This window comes from Eptesicus fuscus, chromosome 19, assembly GCF_027574615.1.
Source record: "Eptesicus fuscus isolate TK198812 chromosome 19, DD_ASM_mEF_20220401, whole genome shotgun sequence".
Taxonomy (NCBI): domain Eukaryota; kingdom Metazoa; phylum Chordata; class Mammalia; order Chiroptera; family Vespertilionidae; genus Eptesicus; species Eptesicus fuscus.
Window position 1 is genome coordinate 2,246,838 of NC_072491.1, and position 13,437 is coordinate 2,260,274.

General features: G+C 53.9%; 1 protein-coding gene across 1 annotated transcript in view; it reads left to right on the forward strand.

The window, feature by feature from the left end:
• Positions 1 to 13,437, forward strand: part of FAM135B (family with sequence similarity 135 member B) — a 50,839-nt gene that overhangs the window by 17,597 nt on the left and 19,805 nt on the right. The window contains exons 4-6 of the mRNA XM_054708470.1: positions 4,121 to 4,191; positions 5,279 to 5,452; positions 8,461 to 8,587. Coding sequence (XP_054564445.1) covers positions 4,121 to 4,191; positions 5,279 to 5,452; positions 8,461 to 8,587 — 372 coding nt within the window. The remainder of the gene's footprint in view (positions 1 to 4,120; positions 4,192 to 5,278; positions 5,453 to 8,460; positions 8,588 to 13,437) is intronic.

Sequence of the window (13,437 nt, forward strand, 5' to 3'; positions counted from 1 at the left end):
GGCCTCCTTGAATGAGGGCAGTGTACTCCCAGCTGGGAACGCAGACCAAGAGGCCCGCCTGCTACTCAGTCCCAGGTGCTGTGTCTGAGGCCCCCTGGCATCCCCCTCGCCCCGGCCCCCATCCCGTGGTTTTCTGTCCCCACCCTTCCTGGTCCAGGTGGTGACCACATTCCCCTGCGTGGCTGGAAGTGAAACGTTCCCACTCATTCTTCGCTCATGAACCCACCCTCCCATCCAGGATTTCTGCCCCCCGTTAACCACACCCTGACGGGCCAAAGATAAAATGGCGAGGGAGAAAACATCCCTGGTGCCTTGGGGCTTATATTTTCATGTTCGATCCATGCGTCCCAATGTAACCAGATAAATAAACCAGGTACGCTGGGTCCCTGAGCCTTGCCACGGCCGCGTGCTCTGCTCACCCGGCCGTGACGTGCATTTATAAGGGTGTCAACAGGAGGCCTTGCTCTTGATGGATCCTGTGAGCTCCATGGGACCCACCCAAAGTGGGAGCGAGTGCCTGGCGGGCCCATTGGGCAAGTCTCGCTGCTGCCTCAGGAGAAACCCTCCGATGATGGACCGTGGGATGGCCCAGAGCTCAGCCCGGCACCGGTTCCCCACAGGACAGGTGACAGATGGGGGGCCTTCCTGGGAGCCAGCACCAAGCGGAGACCCCAGTGCTGAGGCGGAGCCTGGGCACCCAGAGCTCTGGGGGACAGGCCCCGCGGCAGGAGGAGGGTGGGGTTCCGGGAAGAGCAACGGCCACGGTGACCTGCACGGTGAGTGCGGAGAAGCGAGCAGGAGGTGGTGTTGGAGAGGCCGGTGGGCCAGACGTCCCGCGCTCCGAAGGCCACGGGGAGGGAGGCAGCGAGGCCTCCGATCTTGCCAGAGGGGCGCAGTGGCATGGCTTTAGTTTGTGCCCATGGGCTGTGCATATACGCATATAAGTTCTTCGGTTAGTCCCTTCCTGTCCCTCCCCGCCCCCCCCCCCCCCACCTCTGTCAGTCTGTGCCATGCATCCGTGTCTCTGGACCTGCTTTGCTCGTGTTGATTTTGTTCATTAGATTCCACATGTAAGGGAGATCATGAGATGTTTGTCGTTCTCTGACTGGCTCCTTTTGCTCAGCACAATAGCCTTGTCCATGTTGAGCAGATAGTGTGCGGAGAGGGGAGCTCCCCGCCTGCACTGAGTGAGTCCGCAGTGAGCACTAGCTGCTGTGTTTGCACCACCCACCGCTGTGTGCGCAAAGTGCTTCCTGGCGCAGGAAGGAAAGAACCGAAGGGAAGGAAGGAGGGAGGAAAGGGCCCTTGAAGGGAGGCGATGGCATTAACCAAGAAAAGGCAGAGCCATGGAAGGACCAGTACATGTGCATGTGAATGTGTGTGCATGTGTGTGTGATCATGTGTGCATGTGTGAGTGTGCATGTGTGTGTGAGTGTGCAAGTGCGAGCGTGTGTGTGTTTGGAGGGCAGGGCAGGAAGCCAACAGGCAGCGATGAAATGCATGGTGAGAGAAGGCGGTGACTTCATCCGGAGCACCTTGCAATGAAATATTTTGGAGACATCGGTGACGTCATAGCTGGGCTCAGTCCAGCCCCGCTCATCCCGGCCCGGGCCTCCCTCCAAGCCCAGAGGAACGGCAGCGCGCCTGGATCTGGAGCGCACCGTGAATCTTCGTTCCCGGGCCAATGCACGCCCAGAAGGTGGTTGGGGGCTCGCCGTGCCAGGCTCGCTTCCTGGGGCTGCGCAGGAGGTTGCGACGCTTGGGCTGTGTGTACACAGCGAGGTTCCTGATTATGCAAAACAGAGCGAGGAGATGGAGTTATTCATAGCCCTTGGATCCAGCAAAATGTTAACTTTTAAAGGCTTTTTTTTTTACAACAAATTTTAAAACACCAGGGGCCTAAAGATAAATTCCACCCATCTGTCTCAGCCTGAGTTATGCTTCACCAGGAATATATTTCCGAAGAGGTGAGACAGTGCCGTCCCTGCAGGATGAGAACATTCTGGCAAAGGAACGAAGCCCAAAAGCGGTGGGGTGGGGATGAGCTTTATTTATTCCTCAAGATGCATTAGTGTTTCCTGTGGCGGCTCTGTTCCTGCGCCAGGTCCAGAAGGAATCTAGGTGACACTGTCCCTTCATGATGCCAGACGACGGGATGCTGGGCAAGAAATGGGCGGGGTTAGCTGCCGGGGCTCAGCCACAGGCAGAGGCGCTGTCAGTGACTGGGGGAGCCTGAGCCAAGCGGAGCTTCCAGCTGCATGGCCTGATCAGGGCTTCCTTCCTTCCTTCCTTCCTTCCTTCCTTCCTTCCTTCCTTCCTTCCTTCCTTCTCCCTCCCTCCCTTCTTTCCTTCCTTCCTTCCTTCCTTCCTTCCTTCCTTCCTTCCTTCCTTCCTTTTTCTTCCCTCCCTCCCTCCCTCCCTCCCTCCCTCCCTTCCTTCCTTCCTTCCTTCCTTCCTTCCTTCCTTCCTTCCTTCTTTCCCTCCCTCCCTTCTTTCCTTCCTTCCTTCCTTCCTTCCTTCCTTCCTTCCTTTTTCTTCCCTCCCTCCCTCCCTCCCTCCCTCCCTCCCTCCCTCCCTCCCTCCCTCCCTTCCTTCCTTCCTTCCTTCCTTCCTTCCTTTTTCTTCCCTCCCTCCCTTCTTTCCTTCCTTCCTTCCTTCCTTCCTTCCTTCCTTCCTTCCTTCCTTCCTTTTTTCCTTCCTTCCTTCCTTCCTTCCTTCCTTTTCCTTCCCTCCCTCCCTCCTTCCCTCCCTCCCTCCCTCCCTTCTTTCCTCCCTCCCTTCCTTCTTTCCTTCCTTCCTTCCTTTTTTCCTTCCTTCCTTTTTTCCTTCCTTCCTTCCTTCCTTCCTTCCTTCCTTCCTTCCTTCTCTCATGAGCTGAAATCTATAATAGAAAAGTGCAATTGCCTGATTTGAAATGCTTGCAACTTTCTGAGGACAAAACCAAGTATGTCTTCAGATGGAATTTGGCTCACAGGCTTCCGGCTATAAACCCAAAACTAACAAATGTAATGGGAAGCCTTGAATGCGAAGATGAGACAGAACAGGGTGTTGGTGGTTATGGGGGAGCAGGGCTCCGTGCAGCCCGGGAGTCGTGAACGGGGATCCCCGCTGAGTAGGGCCAGTGGTGAGGTCTGGTATTGAGCAAGCAACTCCCTTTGAGGGGGTGGGGTGACAGTGTTTCCTGTGGGAAAAGAAGGGGGCGGGTGCCTTCCTTAGATGTGTGTGAGCATCGGGCAGGAAGGACAGATAGACACAGGTGCAAATTAATGCCAACAGAGCTTTGGCAAGCTCAGAAGGGGCGCAGCCATGACTAGGACATAAAATGCTGAGGCGTCTTAAAGCATAAATGGTGACATGGGCTGGGCCTCACGGCAAAGGATGGGCTTCCTCCGGATGCTGAGCCGCCTCGGGAAATGACGTCACTGCCCTAGCGTTGGTCTCCCTGTACACCAGGACAGGGTGCCCGCCAGGCGAGGGTGCCCGAGGGCAGAGGTGACAACACCTCCAATGTTACCCACCGCTAGCCAGGCGGGTTTCCCCACTCCCCCAGCAGGCACTGGGCTGGGACACGGTACTCCTGCTTAAAATGACTCCACATCAACCCAGCCGGCGTGGCTCAGTGGTTGAGCTTCCATCTATGAACCACGAGGTCACAGTTCCATTCCCAGTCAGGGCACATGCCCAGGTTGCAGGCACGATCCCCAGTAGGGGGCATGCAGGAGGCAGCTGATCAAAGATTCTCTCTCATCATGATGTTTCTCTCTCTCTCCCTTCCTCTCTGAAATCAATAAAAAATAATAATAATTTCATGTCAAATCTGTTTGGGGAACGAGGTTCTTGAGGTCCTGCAATGTAGAAAAATGGTTTAACTAGCATTTCTTTGACCAATGGGATTCTTCCCCAAATTTGACTGCATAAATCCCTCCCGTTTTCCATGCAATGCTCACAGACACCCTGTCCCACCCACCAGAGTTCCGTGGCGCATACATGGACCAGTGTGAACTCACATCATCGCTTCCTGGTGAGATTCCTCTTCTAGGTTTTGAAACAGAGACTGGCCGGAGTTGTCATTGGCCCACACCTGACCCCGGAACTCCCTCAAGCTTTGTTTCTCCCGCAGGTGGAAGAGGCCCTGAGTGAAGTTGACTTTCAGCTCAAGGTGGACCTGCACTTCACGGACAGTGAGCAGCAGTGAGTGCCCTTGAACTTGTGAATCCTGGCACCAAATTCCCTCCCCCAGCCCTTCCCCACCCAGGGCAGCCTCATGGCCATGAACCTCAGAACATCTTTAGAGATGCCTTTCTCTGACTGACTTATTCACTTAGCATAATACCTCCTAGGTCCATACGTGTTGTCACAAAGGGTAAGATTTTGCTCTTTTTAATTTTTTAAAAATTTTCTAAAAAATATGTTTTGTGATTTCAGAGAGGAAGGGAGAGGGAGGGAGAGATGGGAACATCAATGATGAGAGAGAATCATCGATCAGCTGCCTCCTACATGCCCCACACTGGGGATGGAGCCCACAACCCGGGCATGTGCCCTGACCGGGAATGGAACCATGACCTCCTGGTTCATAGGTCAACACTCAACCCCTGAGCCCCGCTGGCCGGGCAGGCTTTGCTCTTTCTTATGGCTGAGTAATATTCCACTGTATATACGCACCACGGCTTTTTACTCCTCTCGCCTACTGACTTGAGTGGCTTCCATATCTTGGCTATTGGAAATGAGGGCTGCCATGAACGTAGGGGTGCATACATCCTTTCCCTTGCTCCTTTCAATAAGCCAACATTTGATCAACTCCTACAGTTTGCCATGGACTGTGCTAGGTGTTGGGGTATGAAGGTGAATCTCTCACATCTCCTGGTCTTAAGAGGTGGGGTCTAGTGGAAAATGCAGACTCACAGAGGCAGCTCAGTGCTGGCATCTGTCGGAAAATAAAGCGAGTGTGGATGGGGGGCCAGGCAGGGTGCCCCCTGAGATGAGCCTCGGACAGAGTCTGGCTGTCCTTCCATCCTTGGCGGTGGGCTTGGAGGTACTGACAGCAGAGCGCACATCCCAGATCTGCCAGGAAACAGCGGGATGTCTCTCTCCCCTCCTCTGAGCCTCAGTTTCCTCATCTGCCCGTCACGGGAAAGACAGCTTCTACCAGACGGTCTTCGCAGGGCTGGGATGGCTGAGGCATGGCGGCGGGCGGCCGGGCGAGGCTGTCACGCAGATCTGCCTGGACGGAGGCAGCGATGGTGCCGTCACTCACCTCGCCCACTCGCTTGCCTTGCAGGCTGCGGGACGCAGCGGGGGCCCCCGCGATCAGCAGCCGGACGCTCGGCTTACACTTCCACCCCCGCCAAGGCCTGCACCACCAGGTGCCCGTCATGTTCGACTATTTCCACCTGTCGGTGATCTCGGTGACGGTCCACGCCGCCCTGGTGGCCCTGCAGCAGCCCCTGATCAGGTACGTCGCCCGAGGCACAGGGCGGGCACCTGCTGGTCACACCACCGTGGAGGAGGCGTGAGGGACACGGAGGTGGCCGCGACGGTCAGCACTGACCAGAGATGCTCCTCCCAGGCTGCCGGTGGGGCGCAGAGCGGACTGCCGGGCAGGGAGAGGTGGGCGGGGCAGCTGAGGGCACCAGGAGCCCCGGGGGCACAGGCCCGGGTCTGATAACAGAGTACAGACCCGACCCGAAGACTTGGCTGCTACACCTGGCTTGGCTTTGCCTCAGTGGGCCTATTTGAGAAGTCACGTGTCGGCCCTGAGACTCCTGATCTTCCTCTCTAACAGGAACGGGTCCTGTCCGTCGAGGTTTCATGACTCTCACGGCGGCAGTGGCCGGGCAGGGCGGGGCTCCAATGCCTCCCCACTTGCGGGAGAGGAGCTGGATGGAAACCCACGGGCTCGGCTCCTCCAGGCCGGGGCAACATAGACCTGCAGGAAGGGTTTCTGTTTGTTCGCTCACAGTGTCAGGGAACAAAGACGGCCCTTGGATGTCATGGGAAATGCCTGTCACATAGGGCAAGCCCTGGCTTTTCTAGAAAAGCCATTTCCAAGGCGTCAGGCAAATCCAATCAGAGGAAAGCAGGTGTGAGATTAAAGCTCAGCTTAGAAAGACCCATCCCTTCCTGAGGCAGACAGAGGGAAGACCCAGCTTCACCCTCACGGGGCCATGGGGTGTCAGGAGGGATTCAGATCCACGCACTTTCATCAGATAATGAGGCATTTTATAAAAATATATTTCTATTGATTTCAGAGAAGAAGGGGGAGAGAGATAGAAGCATCAAGGATGAGAGAGAATCCTGGATCGGTTGCCTCCTGCATGACCCCCACTGGGGATCGAGCCTGCACCCCGGGCATGTGCCCTGACCAGGAATCGTACTGTGACCTCCTGGTTCACAGGTTGACGCTCAACCACTGAGCCACGCCAACCGGGCAATGAGTTATTGATTTGTAGTCTGTCCCCCGAATGTGCCACGCGTCTCCTTACTCAAATATATGCTATATTTCTTCTGGAATGTTCCTTCCCAGCAAGCTGGACACTTACTTTAAATCTCAGTTAGAAGCAAATCAGCCTGAAGAGTATATTATATATTACCCTTGATTGAATTTGTGGTGTCATCAGCAATAGCTATAGAACCACAATAGTGACCACGTTAGATCTTATTGCCTTTGTGGTGTGACTGGCAATAGCTACCAGCCTGTATGGAGTCGTCGCTATTCGTCAGCCACAGCACTCAAAGCTGCACTTGTCTGGCCTCATGAAACCCTCACAATAACCCCCAGAAACAGGCCCCAGGATGTTTAAAAACTATTCACAGCCCTGGCCGGCATGGCTCAGTGGTTAGAGTGTCAGCCTGTGCTTTTTTTGAACCAAAAGGTCACAGGTTCAATTCCTGGTCAAGGGCATATGCCTTGGTTGCAGGTTCGCTCCCAGCCCCTCTCCCTCTCTCTGAAAAAGCAATGGAAAAAATATCCTTAGGTGAGGATTAACAAAAAAATAAACCTACTCCCACGTCACAGAGCTGATAGGCGCTGCTGGGGTCGAACCCTGGCCGCCTGGGCACACTGGCTGCCTCTTAATACTTGTCCACACTCTACTTGGGCGACATCCCTCACTCCTCATCCTTCTGCCCAGTGTGGCTTATAAACTGCTGTACACTCACTGGCCTGAGTTCACCTCTCTCGTATTCCGTCTGCCTCGCTCTAGCCCAGTGATTCCCAGTCTGGTGCACATGCCTCACTGGGGGGAGGGGGAGAGGGAGGAGAGACAATTTGATTTTTAAGGAGGGAAATTCGAGAATGAGTTATTAACAGTGCATTTTGCATTTCTTATGGTTCTAGGGGCCTCATCTACAGCATATAAACATACGTTGTAACATATTTATGCATTTCAGGTCTCTATTATATGTTTTGAAACTTTACTTGCTATTTCTTCATATCACTTCATATTATTTTTTAAACAATTTCTAAGTGATTTTTTCCTCAGTACTTCAGCTAACCTTTCATTTTTCTCTTTCATGGGTGCCATGTTCTTTGGAAGCTTGTTTAGACCAAGTTAATGGCCTTTTCAGCTTCCTCCACGTGAATAGTTCACTTTGGGAATGGTAGGAATTCTATGTCACAAGGGGCATCAGGATGTTAGAGGTGCTTAGGTGGGGCGTGGCCAAGAAAAGGCTGGGAACCGCTGCTCTAGACCAAAGTGTGTCTACCGTGAGGGCCATGCCTTAATCACATCGCTACCTTAACCCTGACTCACAGCCCGGCACGTGGCAGGAGCCCAGTGAATACCTGACTACGTGAACGAAGCGGAAATACGATGCTCGCTTCATTTCCCCGCCAGCGTCTTAAGCAGACACGGGTCTCTTGGATTAACACCTTGCAGGGTCCTTCCTGAGCACCTGGCTTTATGGTGTCACCTGAGGCTAGTTATCCTCAGGGCCTCGTTGCCATCAGAGACTTGGAATCTCGCTGAGGGAAGAAGACATGCCCATAAAATAGTCTTACAATGGAAGACGATTGACTGTTAGGATAATTAGTAAAAGAGATGGGGAGAGAGAGGCCGTGAGAACACGCAGACTGTGTCACTCTGTCAGTGGAGGGAAATCACAAAGATAAAGGACGTAGCCATGAACCCAAATAGGAGAAACCCAAGTGATTGTATCGGCTTCCGAATCCCCTCCGATTCTGCCTGTGACGGTCGCCTTCACGCCCGTCAGCTGGTCTTCCTGTTGACTTGCCGAGCTGGCGGGGTCTGTACAGTTGTCCATGGAACAGATTACAACATCTCCGACCGGCATTGACCTTGTGGGCTTCATCGTCAGCAGTCTGACAGCCACGATCCTACTAGGACGCCCCTTCTGTAGGACTTGTCTTGTGGGCTCCCCAGCCGTTCCCCTAGGAGCTGACTTGGTGGAATCATCTTTCTCTACATCCTCTTTCTCCCTCTTCACTTCTCTCCTCTTCAGTTTTACTCGCCCGGGAAGAGGCTCCTGGCTTGGTAAGGGCGGCCCGGACGCGGGCCCGGAGCAGTCCAGCCTTTCTCTGGAGAACCTGGTCTTCGGAGCTGGGTACTGCAAGCCGACTTCCTCCGAGGTACGTCAGCGAGGGGCTGGGCAGTGGCTCTGAGATCAGCAACCTTCGCTTTGTGTGTGTGTGGCGGGGAGGGGAGGGGGGCGGTTAGTCAAGTGCCAGCTGCTTCAGAGGTCCCACTTAGAGCGTCGTTGCTCTGGGCGTCCCTCCCTGTCATCTGTCCCTCCATCCCTTGTTTTATTTGCTGCTACTTCCCGCAGACATGTTCCAGCTGCCAGGCCTGGGCAGGCGCTGAGGGTCCGGTCTGCGTGTGGCACCTTTGACCTGGTTCCTCGAAGGATGTGGTTCTCTGGGGGCCATGGGGCATGTTGTGTGGGGCTCCCCGAGGTGGCATGGGAGCGCCAAGGGGTCTGTCTGCCCTGGGAGACTTCAGAAACCCTAGGTCTGGTGTGGGGGGTCCCTGTGGCTCACTCAGCCCATCTGATTCTGTTGCATCCAAGGAGGTCAGGGTGACCCGGCCCCCTCTCCACTGCTGAGCCGTGGTGACGGGAGAGAGAGAAGTCTGGCCTCAGGCACCTGCCGTGCTAAGTACGAGGTGGCTTGGGGGTGGGGGTGGGGGGTTCTTCATCTCTGTGGAAACTCAGGTTCCTCGACCCTAACATGGGGTGACTCTGTATTTTAGAGAGGGTTTCAGAGTTCACGTGTCAAAACAGTACAGAAATAGACTCCTAGCAGGCATGTGACATGGCATCCTTTTTTAAAAATTCTTCTTTCTTGGCTATTCTGGGGGATGTGTGTCAGAGAAGACATCCTGGTTTCCCCCGGAGTCAGACAGAACGCGTATTTGTGGTGCAGCTGTGAGCTTGCTCTCGGGGCGCCGCTCCATGGGTGGTTTTCAGGACCTGATTCTCTTCCGTGCATCGTCCATCTGGGCCCGTTCAAACCTGCTGGCTCAGCGCTGTGCCCACAGCTGCCTGCCCACCTGGCAGGGGCTGCGGGCAAAGAATGAAGCTCACCCCCGCCCCTGGGGCTGTGCCTCCAAATCCCTAAGAAGCAGGTGCCTTAGGGAACCAGCCTCACAGACTGCAGCCCCAGGGATCAGGGAGCAGGAGCTCCCTCCCACACCGGCTCCTTGCAGAGGCCTTGGCACAGGGGCTCGTGGCAAGACCCAGCTCAGGAGGGGAGGGTTGTTGTGCCGTGTGTGTCCCTTTGTCCTCAGCCCCTTCTGACAGCTTCAGATTGAGGGCCGAAGGGAGGCTCGCTCTCCTCCCCATCGCAAGCCCGCAGCTCTGCCTGCGGAATTATTTTCTCTCCAGCTCCCGGCTTATCTGTCAAAATGGGTTGGAATGCCTGCCTCGTGGGGTTGCTGAGATTAAATGAATAAGCTTATAAAAGCCTTGAGCTTCCAGCCTGGCATAGCAGTGCTCCGGAAATCCCCGGGCTGGCATTATATTCCTTTTAGTTGATCCACATCATTAAACTGGATCATAATTAAATCGGATGTGACTCCAGGAGCCCCAGTGTGGTCTCGTGGGCAGGACACTGGATGAGGGACTTCGATTATGGAGTTCTGTTCTTGGCTTCAGCACTAACCTGCTGTGTGACCCTGAGTCAGACGCTTGCCCTCTCTGGGTCTCCGTGTCCCATGGAAGGGAGATTGGATGAGATCGCCCTGGAGGCCTCTGTGCGATTTCTACTGTGAAATCTCTGTCTGCAGGAGAGACAGCATCCTCACAAAGTCGCTGGGCTCTGCGTGCAATCTAATCAGCAGACTATCGGACGGGTGCTCCCGGGCCCCGAGGCCCCTCCCTGCCTGTCTGCCCTGGGTCTCAGATCTGCGCTGGCCCCGGGAGAGTAGAGCGGCAGGTGGGGGGCGGGAGAGAGGCCTGTGTTCCCACCACCAACCTCCCACGCCGCCACAGCCTGTCCATCCCCCGCCTCCCCCATTCTGCGCCTCGAACAGGATGTTTCTTCCTCTGAAATGCAGCGGGAACGCTCCCTGCGTCATCTGGGCTCCTAACTGCTCCGGCTGAGCAAATACAAACCATAACGTCGCCCAGCTGTTCGCCGAGCAGTTCCGACTGCCGGGGTTCCTGCACAGAACAGTGTTCCTCCCTGCCCTGGCCTTGCAGTAAAGAAACCCACACTTAAGTGGGACTCTGCCCCTTCCTAGCCTTGGTCCTGGAGTCTAGTCAGTGAGCCGTCCGCGACTCACTCACCTTCCCCCGTCAGTAAAGTAACAGCAATACTTGGGGTGTCGACAGGCGGGTCAGTGCACACCCCTGTGACGTAAGCTGCTGGGGGCAGGTTCCAGGCTTAGCGATTCTAGAAGCCAACAGAGAACTGACTGTTGTCATCCTCTCCCCAAAAATATCAGCCTGTCCTCCCGATCCACAGCCTGTTTTCCCTGAAAAATGAGCAGGGCCCGCGGAATCTTCCCAGCCCCACGCTGGCTGCCTCCAGTGTTCTGCATAATTGAATGTATTTGATAGTTCCGATCACCCTGAAAAATCACTTTACAAATATTGAAATAATAAGAGATCCATCAGAGCACCAGTGGTGTAACATTACCTTCGGTTCCCATGGCAACCACGGTGCTCACGTTCGGCGGGGTGGTTATGAATGGCATTTGCCCACAGCCGCGTGTTGGGTTGGCTCGGTAAGTGCGCACCCGGGTGTTTATCATCACCTGCCGTGCGTGCAGCTCATTGCGACTTATGTTTATTGTGGGGATTTTACAAATGGTTTTTATTTGCTGGTTTGGTTCTGTTCGATTTTTCGGAAGGCATGTTGCCAGTGTCCGGTAAGCAGTTTCCTGGCTGTGTTGCTCAGTCTGTCCTCTGTGTGTGTGTGTTTTGGGGAGGCAGGTCATTGAACGGGTTCACCGGGATCTCTGGGGTGTAGACTCAGTGGCTATAGGACACCTCAGGAGGCAAGAAATCCAGCACCCAGGAAACAGAAGGCACAGGGATACTTACTGAGCAACGACTATGTGCTGCCCACAGTGCTCACTTTTTGCAAGCACGATGATCTCCTTCGAGTCTTCTGACGTCCACAAACGTTTCTAAGTAGGAGACCCATTCTACAGGTGAGCAAACTAAGGCTGAGAGGCCAGGCATCCTTCCTAATGGTAGTTGTTTGAACCAAAATTCAAACCCAGCTCTAGATAACTCTGGAGTGATTGTTCTCTTGCGTGTATTTGCACTAACATGAGCTCGCCCCACACTTGTTCTCATGGTTGATGTATTTAGAGTGGCCCGCGTGTGGCCAATACGGAATTAATTTTCCTGCTCCTGTTTTTACTGTTCTCATTTCCTTTAGTGCAGTTACAATTAGAAGTAATAGAAGTAGAATGAGTCCCTGTTTTGCTCATGTGCACACAAAAATTGCAATTTGCAAAGCAGTGTTAGAATCCGGGGTGACCCTGACACACAATCCCTCGTGTTTTTAAAACATCACACGTAGCCACTACGTGGTGATTTTTTGAAACACGCACACCTGATTGAATTGGAGAAGAGTACCGCTTTTCCTTACATCAGAGCCTGCCTTCAAATTAGACCATAAAAACAAAGACATTCTTCAGAAAAGAGTGGGGTTCAGTGGTGCCCTGAAAACTAGATTTGCCTGATCGGAGTGAGTAGTGGAATGTTTTTAATTAAATATGAAGAATGCCACGTGCCTGCGGCTCACGGAAATGCTGAACGCCGCACGCCGTTTGGGGAGTAACTTTTAACAAGGAGCACATGGAGATGAAATAGGAGCAGTGAAAGTGCTGACACTGCATGTCTGCACAGATGGCTCAGCATTTTCACACGCGCAGTGCTCAGGGTTTTCTGTGCAATGGTGGTTGCCTTGGCTGAGGACCCGCTGTCTGCAGACCCAGGCGCAGCTGGGTAGTGGCCTGTGCATGTCATCCGAAGGCTCAGCAGCATCACCTCTTCCAGGAAGCCTGCCCTGCCCATCCCACCACATGCTCCTAGCATCCTAAGGCTTCTCCTAATGGGACTCCACATTTCGCACCTGGGTATTTGTGTCCCTGGCTCCTCCAACTTAAGAATAGTTTTCCTGCCCTAGCCGGTATGGCTCAGTGGATAGAGCATTGGCCTGTGGACCAAAGGGTCCTGGATTTGATTCCGGTCAAGGGTACGTACCTCAGTTGCAGGCTCCTCCCCAGCCTGGGCCCTGGTTGGGGCATGTGCAAGAGGCAACCAAATTGATGTGTTTCTCTCACATCAATATTTTTCTCTGTCTTTCCCTCTCCCTTCCATTCTCTCTAAAGATCAATGGAAAAATATCCTTGGGTGAGGGTTTTAAAAGAAAAAAAAAAGAGTCGTTTCCCCCAGGGAGTGGGGTGTGAGGGGGGTGGGGGGGCAGTGCGTATTAATCTCTGGAGCTCCCATGTTTAGCAGACAGGAAGCACCAAGTTTAGAGCAGTTAGGATCATGATGATGAATGGAAGGAACTGGCCCTGGGCCTTGCTGGAGAATAGAGAGAAACCCAGTGGGACTCCCAATCATACTTGTAGTCAAGTAGATCAATAGTGACGACGGATGCGTTTACCCAAGATGCATCATCCATCGGCACTAAGGTAACTCACAGGAGGGTTGTGAATTATTCAGGGTTAATATGTCAACTTATCTAATTACTAGTGAGGTCTTGCTTTTAAAGGTTTAAATCGGCCTGGCTCTCTCGGGGATGTAGGAATCGAGCGATTCACTAAAGAAAATGCCATCACGTATGGAAGGGTTTACATGGAATTCCTACTGATAATAACCCTAAGACTCATGGGCCCTGCCTTTGTGCTGCTTATGGGAAGTTTTCTTCTCACTCTTGCTTGCCCAAGGAGGGCAGCGAAGGCCCTGTCCAAGGTGCTGAAGCTGATGAGGGTTGGGAGGAGGTGAACTTGACCCCCT